Source organism: Cavia porcellus, unplaced genomic scaffold (assembly GCF_034190915.1).
Source record: "Cavia porcellus strain 051 isolate PalLab524CR breed Dunkin Hartley unplaced genomic scaffold, mCavPor4.1 scaffold_13, whole genome shotgun sequence".
Lineage (NCBI taxonomy): Eukaryota > Metazoa > Chordata > Mammalia > Rodentia > Caviidae > Cavia > Cavia porcellus.
The window spans coordinates 36,846,305-36,863,570 of NW_026947496.1; the positions used below are offsets into that span (position 1 = coordinate 36,846,305).

At 40.0% G+C, this 17,266-nt stretch overlaps 1 protein-coding gene across 1 annotated transcript; it reads right to left on the reverse strand.

Annotated features, from left to right (window-relative positions):
- Positions 1–7,242: 7,242 nt before the first annotated feature.
- On the reverse strand, positions 7,243–13,927 carry Zp4 (zona pellucida glycoprotein 4). Its single transcript, XM_063260108.1, has 12 exons — positions 13,688–13,927; positions 13,326–13,447; positions 13,120–13,246; positions 12,102–12,257; positions 11,217–11,404; positions 10,541–10,638; positions 9,657–9,787; positions 9,293–9,482; positions 9,068–9,218; positions 8,755–8,833; positions 7,577–7,693; positions 7,243–7,390 (listed from the first exon to the last, which is right to left on the reverse strand). Exons 1-12 carry the CDS (start codon positions 13,911–13,913, stop codon positions 7,287–7,289), a joined length of 1,689 nt encoding a protein of 562 aa, XP_063116178.1. The 5' UTR covers positions 13,914–13,927; the 3' UTR covers positions 7,243–7,286.
- Positions 13,928–17,266: the final 3,339 nt, after the last annotated feature.

The following is a 17,266-nucleotide window of genomic DNA, read 5'->3' on the forward strand; positions in this document are numbered from 1 at the left end:
GAAATTAGAAATTAATGATAAAAAATACTGCAAAAATCCCACAAACACATGGAAACTGAATAACACACACTTGAATAATCAGTGGGTCACAGAAGAAATTAAACAATACCTACAAGAAAATGAAAATGCAGAAACAACTTACTGGAATCTGTGGGATGCAATGAAAGCTGTCCTCAGAGGAAAATTTATTGCACTGAGTTCCCACATGAGGAAAACAGAACGAATACAAATAATAACCTGATGCTACACCTCAAACAGCTAGAAAAAGAAGAGCAAGTCAAGCCCAAAGCCAAAAGAAGAGAGGAAATTATGAAAATCAGAGCAGAAATCAATGCAATAGAGACTAAGAAAACAATCCAAAGAATCAACGAATCAGAGTTGGTTCATTAAAAGAATAAAATTGATAAGCCCTTAGCCAATCTTATTTAAAAAAGGGAAGAAAAAGCTCAAATTCATGCCATAAGAAATGAAAAGGTGAAATCACTACAGACTCTACAGAAATACAGAAGATCATCAACACCTATTTCGAAAACCTCTACTCTCAAAGGTTTGATAACACAGAAGAAATAGACAGATTCCTAGAAACATATGAAGTAGCAAAGCTAGATCAAGAGGATGTAAAACTGCTGAATAACGCAATCTCTATTAATGAAATTGAAAATGTAATTAAGTCCTTACCTACAAAGAAGAGCCCAGGCCCAGATGGATTCACTGCAGAATTCTACAATAAATACAAAGAAGAGCTAATGCTGACACTCCTCAAACTATTCAATGAAAATGAAAGGGAAGCGATCCTTCCCAAGTCATTCCTGGAAGCAAATATTCCTCTAGTACCAAAACCTGAGAAAGACCCAACTAAAAAAGAGAACTATAGACCAATCTCCCTAATGAACACAAATGCAAACATCCTCAATAAAATATTGGCAAAAAGGATGCAGCAAATCATCAAGAAGATTAGACACCATGACCAAGTGGGATTCATCCCAGGAATGCAGGGATGGTTCAACATATGTAAATCAATAAATGTAATCCACCATATCAATAAAGCCAAAGGTAAGAATCACATGATCATTTCTATAGATGCAGAAAAAGCCTTTGATAAGGTCCAACATTCATTCATGATAAGAACTTTACAGAATATTGGAATAGATGGTCTTTACCTCAATATAATAAAGGCCATTTATGAAAAACCAACAGCCAGCATCATACTAAATGGCCAAAAATTGAAAGCCTTTACTTTAAAATCAGGCACAAGACAAGGATGTCCTTTATCACCACTCCTATTTAATATAGTACTGGAAATACTAGCCAGAGCAATTAGACAACAGAGAGAAATAAAAGGGGTAAAGATAGGAAAAGAGGAAGTTAAATTATCATTGTTTTCAGATGATATGATACTCTACCTAGAAGACCCCCTGAACTCCATTGAAAGACTCTTAGATATAATAAATAAATTCAGTAATGTAGCTGGATACAAAATCAATACTCAGAAATCAATCACATTACTATACACTAACAACAAAATCACAGAGAAGGAAATAAGAGAAACCACACTCTTCATACTAGTAAGCAAAAAAATGAAATGTTTAGGAATTACTCTTACGAAAGAAGTGAAAGACCTATACAGGGAAAATTATAATACACTGTAAAAAGAAATTGAAGATGATCTCAGAAAATGGAAAGACATCCCTTGCTCATGGATAGGAAGAACAAACATTATGAAAATGGCCATTCTCCCAAAACTGTTATTCAGATTCAATGCAATCCCAACAAAAATACCATCAACATACTTTATAAATCTAGAGAAATCACTCCTAAAATTCATCTGGAACCAGAAGAGACCTAGAATAGCAAAGGCAATTTTAAGCAGCAAAGGCAAGGCAGGAGGCATCACAATCCCTCACTTGAAGTTATACTACAAAGCAACAGTAGTAAAATCAATATGGTACTGGAATCAAAACAGAGCCAAAGATCAATGGAATAGATTAGAAGATACAACCACAACTACAAACACACTCAACCACCTTATCTTTGATAAAGGAGCCAAGCATTTTCACTGGATGAATGACAGTCTGTTTAATAAATGGTGTTGGAAAAACTGGCTCTCCATTTGCTGAAAATTAAAGCTAGATCCATGCCTATCACCATGTACTAAATTAAAATCTAAATGGATCAAAGATCTGAATATTAAAACAGAAACACTAAGTCTATTGGAAGACAAATTGGGTAGAAACCTTGAAGACATAGGGGTAGGTAGAGAATTCATGAACAGGACTCAAACTGCACGGGAAATACTTTCCAGAATCAATAACTGGTACCACCTCGTATTAAAAAGTATCTGCATGTCAAAAGAAATCTCCAGCATAGTGAAAAGAAAACCCACAAACTGGGAAAAGATTTTAGGGAACTCCCCCTCAGACAAGGGACTTTTGTCTAAAACATATAAAGAATTAAAAAAAAACTCAGACCCCCAAAATTCAAAGATTCAATCCAAAAATGGGCATCTGAGATGAATACACACTTCTCAGATGAAGAAATACAAATGGCAAATAAATACATGAAAAAATGTTCATCATCATTGGTCATTATCGAAATGCAAATTAAAACCACACTGAGATTCCATCTCACTCCTGAAAGAATGGCCAGGATCAAGAAAACCAACAACAAATGCTAGAGAGGCTGTGGGGAAAAAGGAACTCTTCTACACTGTTGGTGGGAGTGTAAACTGTTACAACCTTTGTGGAGGTCAATCTGGAGATTCCTCAAAAAGCTGAGATTGGAAGTACCATTTGTTCCAGCTATTCCACTTCTAGAACAGAAAGCATCATACCACAGTGATATATGTGCACCTATGTTTATAAAGCAGCACAATTTGTAATCACCATATCTTGGAAACAACCCAAGTGTCCATCAACTGAGAACTGGATAAAAAAGTTGTGGTATTTCTATACAATGGAGTATTACTCAGCTATAAAGAGGGATCACATTGAAATATTTATCAGTAAATGGGCGCAGCTTGAGACCATACTCATAAGTGAAATAAATCAATCTCGCATGTGTAAATACCGAATAGTTTCCCTAATATAAGCAATGATTTAAATATGTAAAAGTATGTGGTAATCATGATTCCCCACTAGGTGGCCTTGAAGCCTTATAAAGTTTTCACTTATTAATTGGAATGGCTTTATTCTGGGCTGCTTGATATTATTTCCTGTGATGAAATGAACAGCTATTTTAAAGAAAGTAAGTCATCATAATAGCTAGTGCTGATTTACTATCATCTTGTTTTGAAGCCCCACCAAACTACAGCTCTTCTGTCTCCACTAGTTTTATCATGATGTATCTTGCTGGATTTTATTATATGTGATAGTATAAACAAAAATTGTTATAATCAAAGAGATAATATAGAAGCCATTGTTCGTTTTCTGTTAGTTGGTTCTAAATACCATACAATGCTTTCATCCACTTGAATGGTTTTACACTGACTTGATATATTTGAAGCTATAGTATATGAAGTTATATTCAAATATTTCAAGGAAAAAGACACTATGGTAACTACTACTAAGTCGGGTTATTTGGTGGTGAAGCACTAGGTTGCTGAAACTGTCATGCTTTGACCTGTATTATTATGTTGTTATGTCCTCTTTTATCTCAATCTCTCCCTTATTCATTAAAAAATTGTTATTTGTCATGATTTTTTTAATTAAGGGGGAAAATAAAAAATTCAGCAAGATATATTGTAGTAACTTTTTTGATTTCCTATTAACTTGATTTGAAGTCCTGTAATACTCCCACTATCTTGTTTTGACTGATTAGACTCTGTTACATTCTGTATGATAGTATCAAGTTTGAGAGTTTAGGCAACTACTTTGAAGGCAATAAGATTCACTATGATTCCCATTCTGGTTTGACTATTACCTTCTTTGTCCTGTAATGTTTACAAGGTTTAGGTTTTATTGGTTTTGTTCTCTACTGTTTTGTTCAACTTTTAAATACCTAATGAGATAGGCAATTCTTTTTAAGGAAGCAAGAGGCATTATGGTAACCATTGTTGATAACCCTGTACTCTGTTTTTACGTCATGTGCTATGTCTATCCTTGGTTTTGACTGACAGCTTTGTTTTGCCATATTTGACTTTATTCTCTTCCAAAAAAAAGTAATAAGAACTAAGGAGTAATAAAACCCAAAATGTGTAAATTGTGTTGTAAAAAACAGAGGGAAAAATTGCTCTAAAAGATACAACTGCAAGTGTGCTTAGGGGTGTTAAATAGCTGACCATATTAATGTTTTTGGTTGGATCATTGAACACAACTGTTTGCAGTCTGTTTGAATGTCCACTTTGTATGCTTTGATTCTGTGACTTGAGCAACTATCTCTAAGATGATAATGTGTAATCTATTAACTGGTGATTTCTTACTGTTTTTTTTTTTTTTTTGGTAGTTCTGTATTACTTGTACCCTTACACTGCTTTGTTTTGTTGTTTTTTTCTCTTTTTCCTTTTAAATAAAATTTTTAAAAAAACCCAAAGATATACAAAAAATTTTTTGGCTTGATTTAATCAGTTCTTTAGTCAAAGAGAAGTCAGCTGTCAGCTAGAAATGAGTTTTCTAAATTTGGAGGAAATGGTGAAAATCGAGAAGAGTTTGGGATGGCAAGTTATTCTTTTATACGACACAACAGGCTATTTAAACTGGACAAGCATCATAAAAATAGTTTAAGAATGAGGGACCCAGGAACAATCCAGTTACTAACTTATCTGATAATATTAGATAAATAGATAATATTAATAAATTACTCAAGTTAATTGTCCCAACTGATATTTCCCCTTAGAACTATGATTCAACTTTAGGCTTAGTAATTCTGGCCAGGGGCTATTCAATTCAAGGGTAAATTATAAAAAAATCTTCCCTGAAAAAATATTCATTTTTCTCTGTTGATAAGACTAAGTTAACAAATATTCTACAGTTAGAAAACCAGTAGTAATATATTTGCAGAAGCATATTTTATGGGACATTTCTCCTTTAATATTTCCATGGTGAAATGTATAGGAAATAGATCCTCACCCTCTGACATTTCACAGAATGTTAACGGCTCAACAAGCTCCCTAGAGAAAACCTGGAAGATTCTAGGGAGAGGATTAAGTACTATAATTATTGCCTTTGGTTAGTTCCAACATACATCTTGTATTAAGAACCAGGACATAACCCTCCTTCAAAAACAGGGACAAATTGACCCTAAGTGACTTCTGCTCCAGGTGCTATGTCAGATCAGCATTTCTCTCAGTGAGAAGCTCAAATTCTTGGATCATCAGGTCAGTTTCAATCAGAAGATCCTACACAACTGTCTGATAGGGGAAAGCTAAGAATGCATATTATATCCACTTATTTCTTACAGAGTAAGGTGTGATTTTATAGCCATAAAGAGGCAGCTCCAGGCAAGCTTTTGAGTATTTAAAATTTGGTTGGTACAAGGGTTGAATTTACTTCAAGACAGATACACTATTCAGTTATCGGGAAATGTAGCTTGGCTTATGAAAGATCAAAAGTTGGAAAAAATAGCCAGCCAGCACTTGGGAGGCTGAGCAGGAGGATCGTTTCGAGTTCAAGACAAGCCTATGCTACAAAGTGAGCTCAAGGCCAGCCTAAACTGCATAGAGGGACCCTGTCTCAAAGAAAAAAAAAGTTGGCAGACGATTTAACATTTCACCTAGAAGTATATAGTATTTTCAGTTAATATTTACAATTTAAGACTTGCTATAAATATATATGGCTTTAGGAGACTGAATATATAATCATGAGTTGGTTAGTTTGAAACTTTAGGATCTCAATAATAATTATTTTTCTATTTACCTATTTTATCTATTAGAATTGACTCCAAGTTGAGTCAATTATACTTGACCATGACTCTTGTCATTGAGAAGGCTCAGCCTGGAGCAGAAAAGGTTGTCAGTAATCATAACCTTTGCACGTAATACAGCCATTTCTCCGCAAGCACCAGGCAGGCAAGCCTAGAAAAGACCTTCAAACTGAACCTGTCTTTCAGTGGGAACTGGTTCCCTGGACTGCTGAATATTTTCAATACAATATGAGGGAAAGAATCCATGTTCTGGAATTATGTTCAGGTTCAAATAGCAGCTAAATTGTTGACCGAGTGACATGAGTTGACTTTTCATCCTAGATTCTAGACTTTGGGAATGAATAATCAACTATTTCATTGTCATATGACTCCACTGTATTAGTAACAGGGAGCACGTATAATTGCTACCACAGGAAATGCAGGTAGTAACCCTGTGAACTGAGTAAGGGTAATGTCTAATATCCATTCCCTGTGTAAAAGCAGTTTAAAGTGAGGTCAGCTGAATTGCAAAGCAGTCATTAGATCTAAGATTAACACTTATTTCAAAATCTCAAGTAACCTAGATGTTTCTTCCTTGAAGGAGAAATAAGGAAACCTTGTTTACTTAAGGTTAGTTTTCAGAGCATCACCATGGGAGCAGACTGTTCCCCAGAGTATAACCAGTAGCAGTTACTGGAAAGTTCTTTGAACAGTATGTTTTTCTTGAGAAATCCATGTACTTGCACTCTCGGTAATTACTAATCAGGAGACTGTCAGTTCTTTATTAAAACTAGGCCTTTCTTGATCAAGCCACCTTAGGTGACCAGTGAAGATCAGATACTTCCTTTCAATCACCAATCTAGATACCGTTTTTTCAAAACTTTGATACTCTGATTAGGAGGATAAGCATCAAAAAAGAATTGGTTAGAAATTCAAGTTTAAGGTTAAATGCAGAGCTATTTAATCCAACTAGGGGAGTACAGCCCCTCTCAAATCCTGAGACATCTTACAGTTAAGAAACCAGTAGTCTAGAAAGTTCAGGGTCTTCCTATTCACTTGTGGATTTACAGGGCTTTTCTGAAGGGTCTTCTGTATCTTGGAGTAGGATCATGGCCCCCTTGTTATAAGCTAGTTCTACAACTGTTTGGTTGCTCTCATCTCCTTTTTATTCTATACCCCATTGAGTTTATAAAGCCTATTGAGTCTGAGGTATCTATCTTGTAAGCCTATTGAGTCTGAGACTGCTTGAATTATGAACTATATGAAGTTATACCTATATGTTTATTCTGTTCATGAGTAAAAGGCACTGACATACATGTACCACCCCAGGCTGGAAATATGAGGTGCTAAGACCTGACTGAAGGATAAAAGTTGTGAAATTAAGCAAATAAAGAGCTTGACACATGGTGGGATTGCAATATAGTTTTATTGACACATTTGGTCTGACTACTTTACTTCCATCTCCTGATAGCCAAGTAGGATAATAACAAGGCTCCAACAATGCAGGTGCCAGAAAGTCCTGCTACCCACAGAGTTTGCGGGTTCACAGGAGCACCTAGAGGAGGAAAAGGTAGATTAGCAGATGCTAGGAACAACCATGTGATTCTGTGTCAAAAACTGAAACTTCAAAAGGAAGATGTTACCCTTTTGAGAAAGCAACAAGGATCAGAGGTAGGCGGGGAGAAGAATGCCTTTGGATTAATTGATGATTCAGGTAGCTAGCCAGGAGTTCTCTACTCACCTGTAGATTTACGGAGCTTTTCTAAAGGATCTTCAGTAGTTTGGAGTAGAATCATAGGACCCTTGCTAGAAACGCTGGCAGTACTGTTCTGAAAATACAGGTCAGATTTTCTTCTTCCTGTAGGAGAGATGTAGTCAATTGGGAAAATTATATTTTTGCATTCATGAGATTAGGGGTAGGAACTGTTATTGTACAAGATGAAGTTACTTAATAGGTAGAGCCTCATTCTGTACTTTGCAGAAACTATTATGTGAATAAAATTTGTGCTTTTAGTTAATGCTAGTGTCATCAGATTTGGGCATAAGAGACCATGTTAGAAACAATCCTGCTTCTAATTTTCAGTTATAAGATCTTGAGAAAGTCTACATGGCTAGCTCTTTGGAAAGCAATGTTATTACATACAATTGGAGTAGGATAAATATTCAGTGTAATGCCTTAAGAAATAGTTCCTATGAGTTCATTTTGCATTGGGAAGAACTTAAAGCCACAATGGTCATGAAACCAAAACAGGGATTAAACAAATAACAGCAGACCACGTAGAAGTTCATCTACACTATGGAAACATCTACAGCTAGAAGTATATATTCTATTTCTAAAGTCACATCTTACTGAGAGGACTTTGGACCAAGTTGCAGGCTGCTTTAACATGGCTCTAGACACTTAAATTGTGAACCAGCAAATGGTTCTGTCAAGTTGATTTAGATGAGCTGGGCACAGTGGTGCACACCTGTAATTCTAGCACTCTGGGAGGCTACGGCAAAGTTCAAGCCCACTCCAGGCAACTTTAGTGAGACCTTGTCTCAAAATATTTAAAACAAGGGTTTTGGATGTAGCTCAGTGTGCTAAGGTCCTTTGTCCAATTGCCAAAACTTGGAGTGAGTGTGTGTGTGTGTGTGGCAGGAGGGAGGTAAGCTAGGAATATGCCTGGACCAATTAGCTTCAAGTTTATTCCAGTTTTATAGGAATAAAACCAAGGTTAGATCATCTGAGTGTAGTTTACATTTTAAAAGCTTGTTTCTGGGAACTAGTCATCTCTATTTTAATGCGTTGTAAGTATGTAGGTGGTTTAATGAGACCAATATTCAGCTTGAGTCACTTGTCTAGACACTGAGAAAGGTTAGAAGTGAAACTCAAGATTCATGTGTGTGGCCACTAGTGTAGGCAGCTGGAATACTCACGCTTGGCAGGAGAACAGGTGACCATGCACGATAGCATCCCTGTAGGCTGGCACACGGATGCACTGCAGTGCAGAAACACCTGGTAGCCAACAGAACACAGGTCATGATAGAGTACCACCTGCCACTGTACCAGCCCCCTTTGTCTCTCTAGGAAGTTGATATAACCATCAGGAATCTTGATAAAACTAGAGTCCAGATGACACATGACATTCATGTCCTTGGTACCAAGGGAGTACCATTGGCCAGCATTAAAGGGGTCCTAGGCTGAGATGCAGTAGCTTGGAGAAATAATCTTAAGAGAGCGGGTTCCTACCTGTCCACTCAGAGCCTGTTTCGCCCTTGTAGAGTCCACAAAGCTGAAGGTGGAGAAACTGAAGCGCTGGTGGTGTGAAGGAAACAGTAGGTTTGAGGCGGTCTTGACAGGGATCCTCTGAGCCTGGTAGTTGTCCCCAGTGTAGGGGCAGCTAAGCAAAGAGATATGTGAGTCAGGAGAGTCTTCTTTAAAGGACTGGTACAGAGATGTACAATAACCACTTACCCTTTCACCAAGATGGGCCACTGCGGTTGGTGCAGGGGGTTGGGGCTAGGTGTAGCCCAACACTGATGTAGGAGGAGCCCCAAACTGGGGTCTGTCCTGTGAAGAATGGAGACCTCTACGTAGACTGGATCCCGAAGGAATTTCACCACTGGGTAGTCACTAGCCACATAGTAGGAGCCATAGTCCTTGTCTGCATAAGATCAAGATAGTCAGAGTAAATGTAGCACTAACAACTTTTTAGTCATTTACAACCACTTATCACCCCTAAACACCTGTATATACCTCTTATGACCAGTATAGGGTCTTTATGCCCAGAAACATTAGTTTGATTGTAGGTCTAGTGCTCTAGCTGAGAACATCTTACCCTTGGCAATCTGAAGTTCTAGAGTGAGAGGTCCATCCTGGGTCTTGGGAAGAGGAGGTGAAAGGGTAAACACCTGGACACTAACTGGAAATGTGTTACTCTTTAGTGAATAGCTGCAGCTGACTTGAAGCCTGTAGGGGGGAAAAAATGTTTTAGCTCCCAGTGTGGCCACACATGCTTTGATTGTTATCTCCTGGGCAGCATTAAGTGACCAACAAGATCCCTGGCCTTGTGGAGGTTGTATTTTAGTCAGGCCAATATATAAATTGGGCTGACATGAGTTAAAATTATGTAATACAGTACCATAGATGTCTGCTATAGAGAAGATGAGTCAAGGAATATCTTACAGGTGACTTGATATGGAGAATAGCAGGGACCTTGTAGAAGTATGGGAGAGGACACTTGAACTAGAACAAGGTAAAGAAGTGACAAGGAGCTTGAGAACTTTTGGAAGTGTCATAAGAGGAAGCAACCTGAGCTTGGGGAACAGTCAGGTAGGGGCAAGGTCAGTCAGGGTGAAGAGGGACACAGAATCGGTCTCCCCTTAGCCATAGAAAGTTATGGTCACATTGATGCTTTAGTGACAAAGAAAAAATTAAGTGGGAGATCTGGCCACAGTAAGGTCTCCAAGATTCTTTTGGTTACAGCACAAACCATGGCAGGGGAGACAGAATGCCAAAATGAGCACCTGAAAACCCATTTAGGTGGAAGAGCAGATGTCCACATTGCTATGACTCTGAGGAGACAGCTATAAGACTCAAGTTGAGGTCAGGAAGCTTGGCAAACGCTGTGCAGAATCTCTACTGTTAAATTACCCTAACCCTCTGGCCTTATGGAAGGGGAGTCATTCTGGTTTTGTAGGGCCAGGGTAATTGATACCTTACCTGAAGATGCTGTCACGAGTGATAGAGCCATGATCCCAAGTTCTTACATCCCTAATGGCAGTTAACTCATTTTCATATACTGTCTGGTCTCCAGTGACCTATGGGATTAGGCAAAGTGGAGTCAGTCATTCCTGCTAGCAAGATGCCACTGCTGAGTTTGCTTTGACCTGGATCTCAGGGACTATATTTTATGGGACATTTCCTGTTCCCCAAGTAGAGCCAAGAGCAAGAGCAGTGAACCTGGGAATGACTGTTTTGCCTTACTGTGCAGGAAAGAGCTTTGAGTGCTAGATAAAGCAATCACAAATCCTCCTGATTCCCAAATAGTGCATGGCAAAGAACTTGTCCCCTCTTTTTTCTTGTTAATTGATTAGCATGATTTAGGATTTGTGGAAAGTGAGGTTCTTGGAAAAAAGCTCTAAACACAACTGCAGAATATCAACCATTAAAGCTGGTATTCTACTGACTTACAGCTGTGATGGCCTCAGTTGAAGGCCCAGGACAAGTCCCAGCTTTCTCAGCGTGTTCTGCCCTAGAGAACACCCTCCACACCCAGCAGGTGTCAGGACCACCCTCCTGGATAGGATGCTCCAGCTCTTCCTTGCTCATTTCTAGCATCTTCCCTCCTAGCCTCCACAGGCAGATACAAAATCCAAAGGCAGCCTGTCCTGCTCACCCAGCTTGTGGTTCCACAGGAAGTAAATGGAAACTTGAACAGGACAAAGGCTCGGGTTACCATCACGGGCTCACACCCACTGTCATTCCCGAGGACCAGACGCACAGAATCCAACCGTAGTGGGGGAGAAGCTACTTCCCGGGACACAGCAATGGAGAAGTGGCCTTCCTGGCTACAATGTGAGGTCACTGAAATCCCAGAAGAACAAAGAAGGCAGTTTATCACTCTGATTGCACAGAAGTCCAATAACTTAGTTGTTTTGAACCACTTCTCTCCAGTCCCCACCTATTGATATTCCCAAAGGTAAGGTGGGAACAAGTTCAGCTGTGTACAGCTTACCTGAGGCTCAAACTCACTACCTGGTCAGTCTTGTGCTTACACCCACTGTGTTACCCACGGAAAGGACTGGTTTCCTTTCAACCCATTTATAGAACAGGGATAGTAACACCCAATTCATCTTAGAATTCAGATTTTTAGAGGTGTGGTATGTAATTGCTCATTTAAGAGAAATTTTTCATAGTCAAAAATCATGAATTAAGAGCATGATTTAGGATTTGTGGAAAGTGAGGTTCTTGGAAAAAAGCTCTAAAAACAACTGCAGAATATCAACCATTAAGGCTGGTATTCTAGGGGGAAAGTTTAAGACTTAAGTTTCTTGAGCCCCTCGAATGTCATTTGCTTGTCCAATAGGGTGTGGGAAGAGTAGACAATGCAAGATGTAGAAAGCTTTATTCTTTAGGGGCCAAAAGTTCTAGGAGACATTTCTTATATGTGAGGCTCCGGTTGCTTAGTATTTGCCTCCTGAACAAATCTATCCCCCTTCCTCTGGGTTTCACAAGTAATAACTGGGGCTTTTCCTTAGCTGGCTCAGACAACACAACACACCTGTGTTTCCATAGTAACAGGAACTGGCTTCTCCTGCAGGGCTGAAGCAGCAGCCCAGCTCTTCACAGTCTGCTTGAGAAGCCTGAGAGGATACACATGGTAATCTGTCCTCCACAGGCACGGAGTCACACAGGTCAGCACCTGGAGCAGCTTGGCCTAGATGTGGAGAAAGGAAGAATAGCTCAAGCTAAGAAGTGGAAGGCCATCTTGTTACAGAGCCTCAACACTGAAGGTCTAGACAGATGTTTGCAATAGGTCTGTTCACATTACATGCTGGAGATTAAACTTTAGAATGCTAGGTAAATAGGAAGTCACTTTGTAAGTGGATACTTACTAGACCAGTAGGATTTGTGGGGCTACTTACTTTCTTTCCCATAAGGACCCTTCTCAAGCTTTAGCGCCAACCCAGGTTACCTTTAGGTTACTTCATTACCTTCTTTATGAAATTTAGGTCTGGAATATGGTGGTCCTTGACTTTCATTTTATCAGTATCACCTATCCAGACAGTTTTGAGTAATCAGGCAGTAAGGAGAGTGAATTCTAGGTTTAAATCTGTTCTGTGAGGTTGGCTCTTAGACAAAAATCAAGCAGAATTTTCAGATGGGGATAGACATCATCCTCCCTGAAAATTCCCCAAGATCAAGTAGGCCCAGCTGGGAGTCAGACTTGTGTTCTAGTCAGGAGACAGAACCAGCTGCTCTTCGACACTGGTCAGGTCCTCCTGATAGCTCAGCTGCCTTTTCTGCCATTCTCAGTGATGAGAGCTCCTAGTCACTGGCTAATTCTTGTTTGAACTCCAGCATGGCAAGAATGGGTGGATATAACAGGCTTTATGCAAGGAATGGTTTTATTCCTTCTAGAGCATGGTAGTGGTTAGGGGAGAAACAAGCAGAGCAATGGCCACACTGTCCCCCACTGCTCAGGAGAGAGAGTTAGAAGAACTACTCCTTTCTGAATGTCAGGAGTCACTGTCGAATAAGTAGAGGCCTAAGGGTCCCTTCAAGGTAGCTTCACTCACCCAGAGTCTGAAGTCTCCAGCTGTTACCTGGAAGATTCACAGGACACCTGAGTAGCCTCTTCATGAGCATCGTGTGTCCAGCTGCATCTACTCCTTCTACCCCGATAGGCAGGATGTAGTGAAAGCCCTGGAGGAATGACCTTGGAAAGTCAGCCTGACTGGTGGAGGGAGGGTCTCAGTGTTGCTGACACCTGAGTTCTACTTACCCGCTCCTTGACGTAGCAGCCACTGTAGTTGGCTTCCAATATCACTGAGCCATCAGGGTCCTCCCTCACCCACATACCACACTCAGAATTGTTCACCAGCTTGTGTGGCAGCCCTTTGTTGTCTGCAAGGAGGAAGGTGAAAAGCATCAGTGGTCAGTCATCTTGGTTATTAGTGTAGGGAACTGACAGCTTGGCAGGCCCCCCTAACCCCATGAAACTGTCCAGAAGGAGAACTTGAGGTAGAGAAGTTCAGACAGCAATTACAGAGCTCCTTAAAGGAGGAAAGCATCAAGCTAGGAAGATGAACAGTAGCTCTCAGCAGCAAAGTCTTTCTTGGCTAAACCAATAGTGGTCAAACCTACCCCAAGCTATGAACACAGGCATCATTCTGTCCTGGAGGAGATAGTTAACAATGAACTGAAAACCCTGCTGCCCACAGTGGAGCACACCAGACATATTTAGTGCCCCCGGTGTCTGCTGACCACTCAGGGCAAGCAACAGGGAAAAACAGAATAAGAGGCATTGCATTTGCCACATTTTGCCAAGAAGGGCCCTGGCCGGTTGTGAACCTTCTTCTTCCTCTCCCATGAGCCACTCTTCCCAGCACCAGATTTTCTTATATAGAGATAAGGCTTGGTTTCAGCTGTGTGCCTTTAACATTGCAGCCAAAGCGCCTCTGAAAAGGGTAGCTTTTCCAGGCTCTTCCGCTTTCAGGGCAAGCTACAGCTGTGTTACATCAACTAGCACAATCCATGGTGTCTTCAGAGCCCAGAGGAAGTACAGGGTTTTTTTGTTTTTGTTTGTTTTTTAGGTAACCAAGGCTGTCTTGGGTTCACTTTGTGTAGCACAAGTTTCCTGACTGGAGACATTTTTCTAGAATTTGGCATATTTGGGTGTAACTCCCAGATCTACCATCGGTATGCATGGGATTCTGTAAGTTCCAACCTCTCAGAATTTTGATTTTCTCTTGGTAAAATGTATGTAGTATCTCCTGGAAGCAGTGTTCTTGAGTGTTAAGTGAAAGATTCTATATCATGTGCCCAGCACTATTCCTGGCCACAAGGGCACAGCCAACATTTTTGGGTGAGAGTTGACATGCTTTCTCCTATTTTTTAAGCTTTTATGAGAAGTCACTGAAGAATTGATTTCTGACTTGAAAGCTGAGAAAAATTTAAACCCAGTTCCTAAGGGAAAAAAAAAAAAAAGATGACTTCATTGACTTCTGGTCCTAAGAATCTCAAGACAGAAATCTCTTCTTGACAAATCCCAAAGTCTTAATTGCCACAATTGTCCTATCAGGTAACCTCCCAGGATAGAGTGGGAAATGTGAATAGGTCACTAATTTCCTAAACTAGTTCTGTCTTTTGCACTAGACAGCTGAGGGTAAGCCTATATTTCTGGCAGCATCAAGAGGGCACTGAGGTTTCTTATTGGCTCACTTTCCACATTTTTGTCCACATTTAGTTGTAGGACACAAAGTACTTGCTTTGACTACTCTTCAGCTCAGTGTTGATCAGGATGCTGAGGATTCCTGAGGGATTTAGGGGTGAGTAGAGGTGAGGCAAGAGTCTGGGAATCCGTTTCTGTGGTTTCCCATTTGTGCACCTAAGTGGTCCTCTGATTGTATTCACCTTGACATTTATCTTTGAAAGGTTTTCCTGGGTGGACTGAAAATACCAGCTAAAAGCACTGAGACTATGGAACCAAGGGTCTCTGATTCTCTTTGTTGAAAGGGAGCAAGTATATGTCTTAAGGGAAGTTGAGTGATCCCTTTAACCAGGTTGTGACAAACTCAAAGGAATGTGGGCTCGGCCCCCACAGGTGGGAATTGGCTTCCTGACAGCCTACCTGGATTAGGCATTCACAATGGCAGGGGTAGGGCATTGCATTCCATTTATTTGCCCACAGGATTAACCACACTGAATTAAAACATCTTCTTTACTCAGTTTCCCTACTAGAAACAGTTAAGGACAAACACTATGTTTTACTTGTCCTTGCATCCTGAGTATAGAGTGAATCAATGTAGTGCCCAGTCCTATGGCCATACCATTTGAAAGTATAGTTTCAAAATCTCACTAGTCTGGACTGTTTCGCGGTGAGCTCAAACTCACAGCCTTTAGGTATTTTCACTTTAAATAAATGTACATTGGATAAGAAAGAATATGAGTAGATTATTACAAGATATCTCAGGAGTTAAAGGTTCAGTTTTCTAACTAGACTTACTAATGCTGCTTTATAAAGTAGTGTAAGAAAAAGGAATGGCATTTTACCAATACCGGAGTCATATAGTAGACTGGTTAAATCGGAGATGTTATCACAGTACAGGTTGTTGGTAGATAATGTGACGTGTGTACACTGCTTCTCACAGTGCTTGTTGCATAAGAGTCACTCACTACATTGTCACTGTCAACAAGATCTGCCTGGGGGCATAAAGGTGTAATGGAACTCTGAGGGAAAACAGCTGCCAAACAACACACTTATTGGATCAGTGGGGAGTGTGAGCAACAGCCTGGTCTCTGGGCTCTGTAGTGACACAGCTTTTAGGAAATCTAACCAGTATAATACCACTCACCTGAGTGCTGCAGAGGGTCACAAATGAGCAGTAGGGTAAGGCCACAGAATTCAAATTTGGTGACTTTATGCTTTCTCCTGTGCCTTATCTTTCAAGGACATGGTTATTTTACTCCGCTACTCAAGTTCAGAATAGAAAATGCAGTGTCAGTGTTTGAACCGCCTCAAGAAGCCCCAAGCTTAACAGATAAACTATCCTACCTCCTATTATCTCAACTTTCTGACTTCTGGATTTGGAAGGGTGAGTGCTAGTCTTTATCTCATATGAGAATCACCTGGCCATTTAAAACTCATTTTAGTGCCATTACAATCAGATTATGAAGCCTCATAACTTTTAGAGACTTACCCAAATTCAATAATCGTTGCCATACTCATTGGGTACATTTCACCCATTTATAATTTATGATATCCATTGTCACCTATGAAAGTACTTGGAAGTTCCACATAGAATGCTACACTGCATCTTCCTTATCCACTGATCACTCAGAAGGATACTTTTGAGAGGGAAGAATAAGAGCAGCCTGTGCCTTAGAGAAACACCAATAGATCTCCAAAACTCATGTTCAATTCGGCACACTCACATTGGAATATTTCCATTTAAACTACAGAAAAAGGGCATACCTAAAGTAACTATGGTGTCCCCTTTAGTGAAATATGGATGTACCCAGTGTTTGCTCTACAGATCAACTGCAGGTCAGTAGTACTGGAGTTGTTACAGAATATTTCCTGGCTCTTGGGTGGAGACTCCTCAGGCTGTGACCTTAATAGTGTTTTTCCTATTGTCACCAGAGCAGTATTCCCTAACTGGAGTAGATGGTTTCAGGCAAACAAGGCCCAGGAATCCCTCTTCAAATGTGGAAAAGCAATAATCAAGATTACCTCCAACCATGGAAGACCAATTAAATCATTGTGTGTGCTAATCAGTAATTAAGAAGCAAGGAAGGAATAGCCCACTGATCTCAGCATGTGGTAGAAATCAGGGCGCTTCCTCAAGAAGATGCCAAACTCAATGTACTGAAAGTATTTCCATGATTTTTTTGCAAGAAGCAAGAACAAAAGGAAATCTAGAGTTACTTGTGACATGATGTGTTCTATCATGGGTCTTTCCTTTCAATTCCTCTCACTGCTCAAAGCCACAACACACACTCTCAAATGCTACTGTGCTGGCTACATGACATTTACTCTGTTTTGATTTATTCTCTCCTCTCCTGCTTCTCCCTTCCTTTTCCCAAGGTCCATCTTCATCAACACCAACCTTCTCCACCACAGGTAGGTTGAGGCCCAGCTGAAATTTTTTTTTTTTTTTTTTTTACTTTCAGAGGAATTTCAGCTGTGTATACTGATTTTCTCTTCTCTCTCCCTCTCTCCCT

Coding starts and splice junctions, on each gene's coding strand:
- Zp4 (XM_063260108.1), bottom strand. CDS start 13,913: ATGGGAGAGGAAGAAGAAGGTTCACAACCGGCCAGGGCCCTTCTTGGC. Junction 10,639..11,216: donor CCTGTGGAACCACAAGCTGG/GTGAGCAGGACA, acceptor CTAATCCCATAG/GTCACTGGAGACCAGACAGT. Junction 7,391..7,576: donor AAAGCTCCGTAAATCTACAG/GTGAGTAGAGAA, acceptor TTCCTCCTCTAG/GTGCTCCTGTGAACCCGCAA.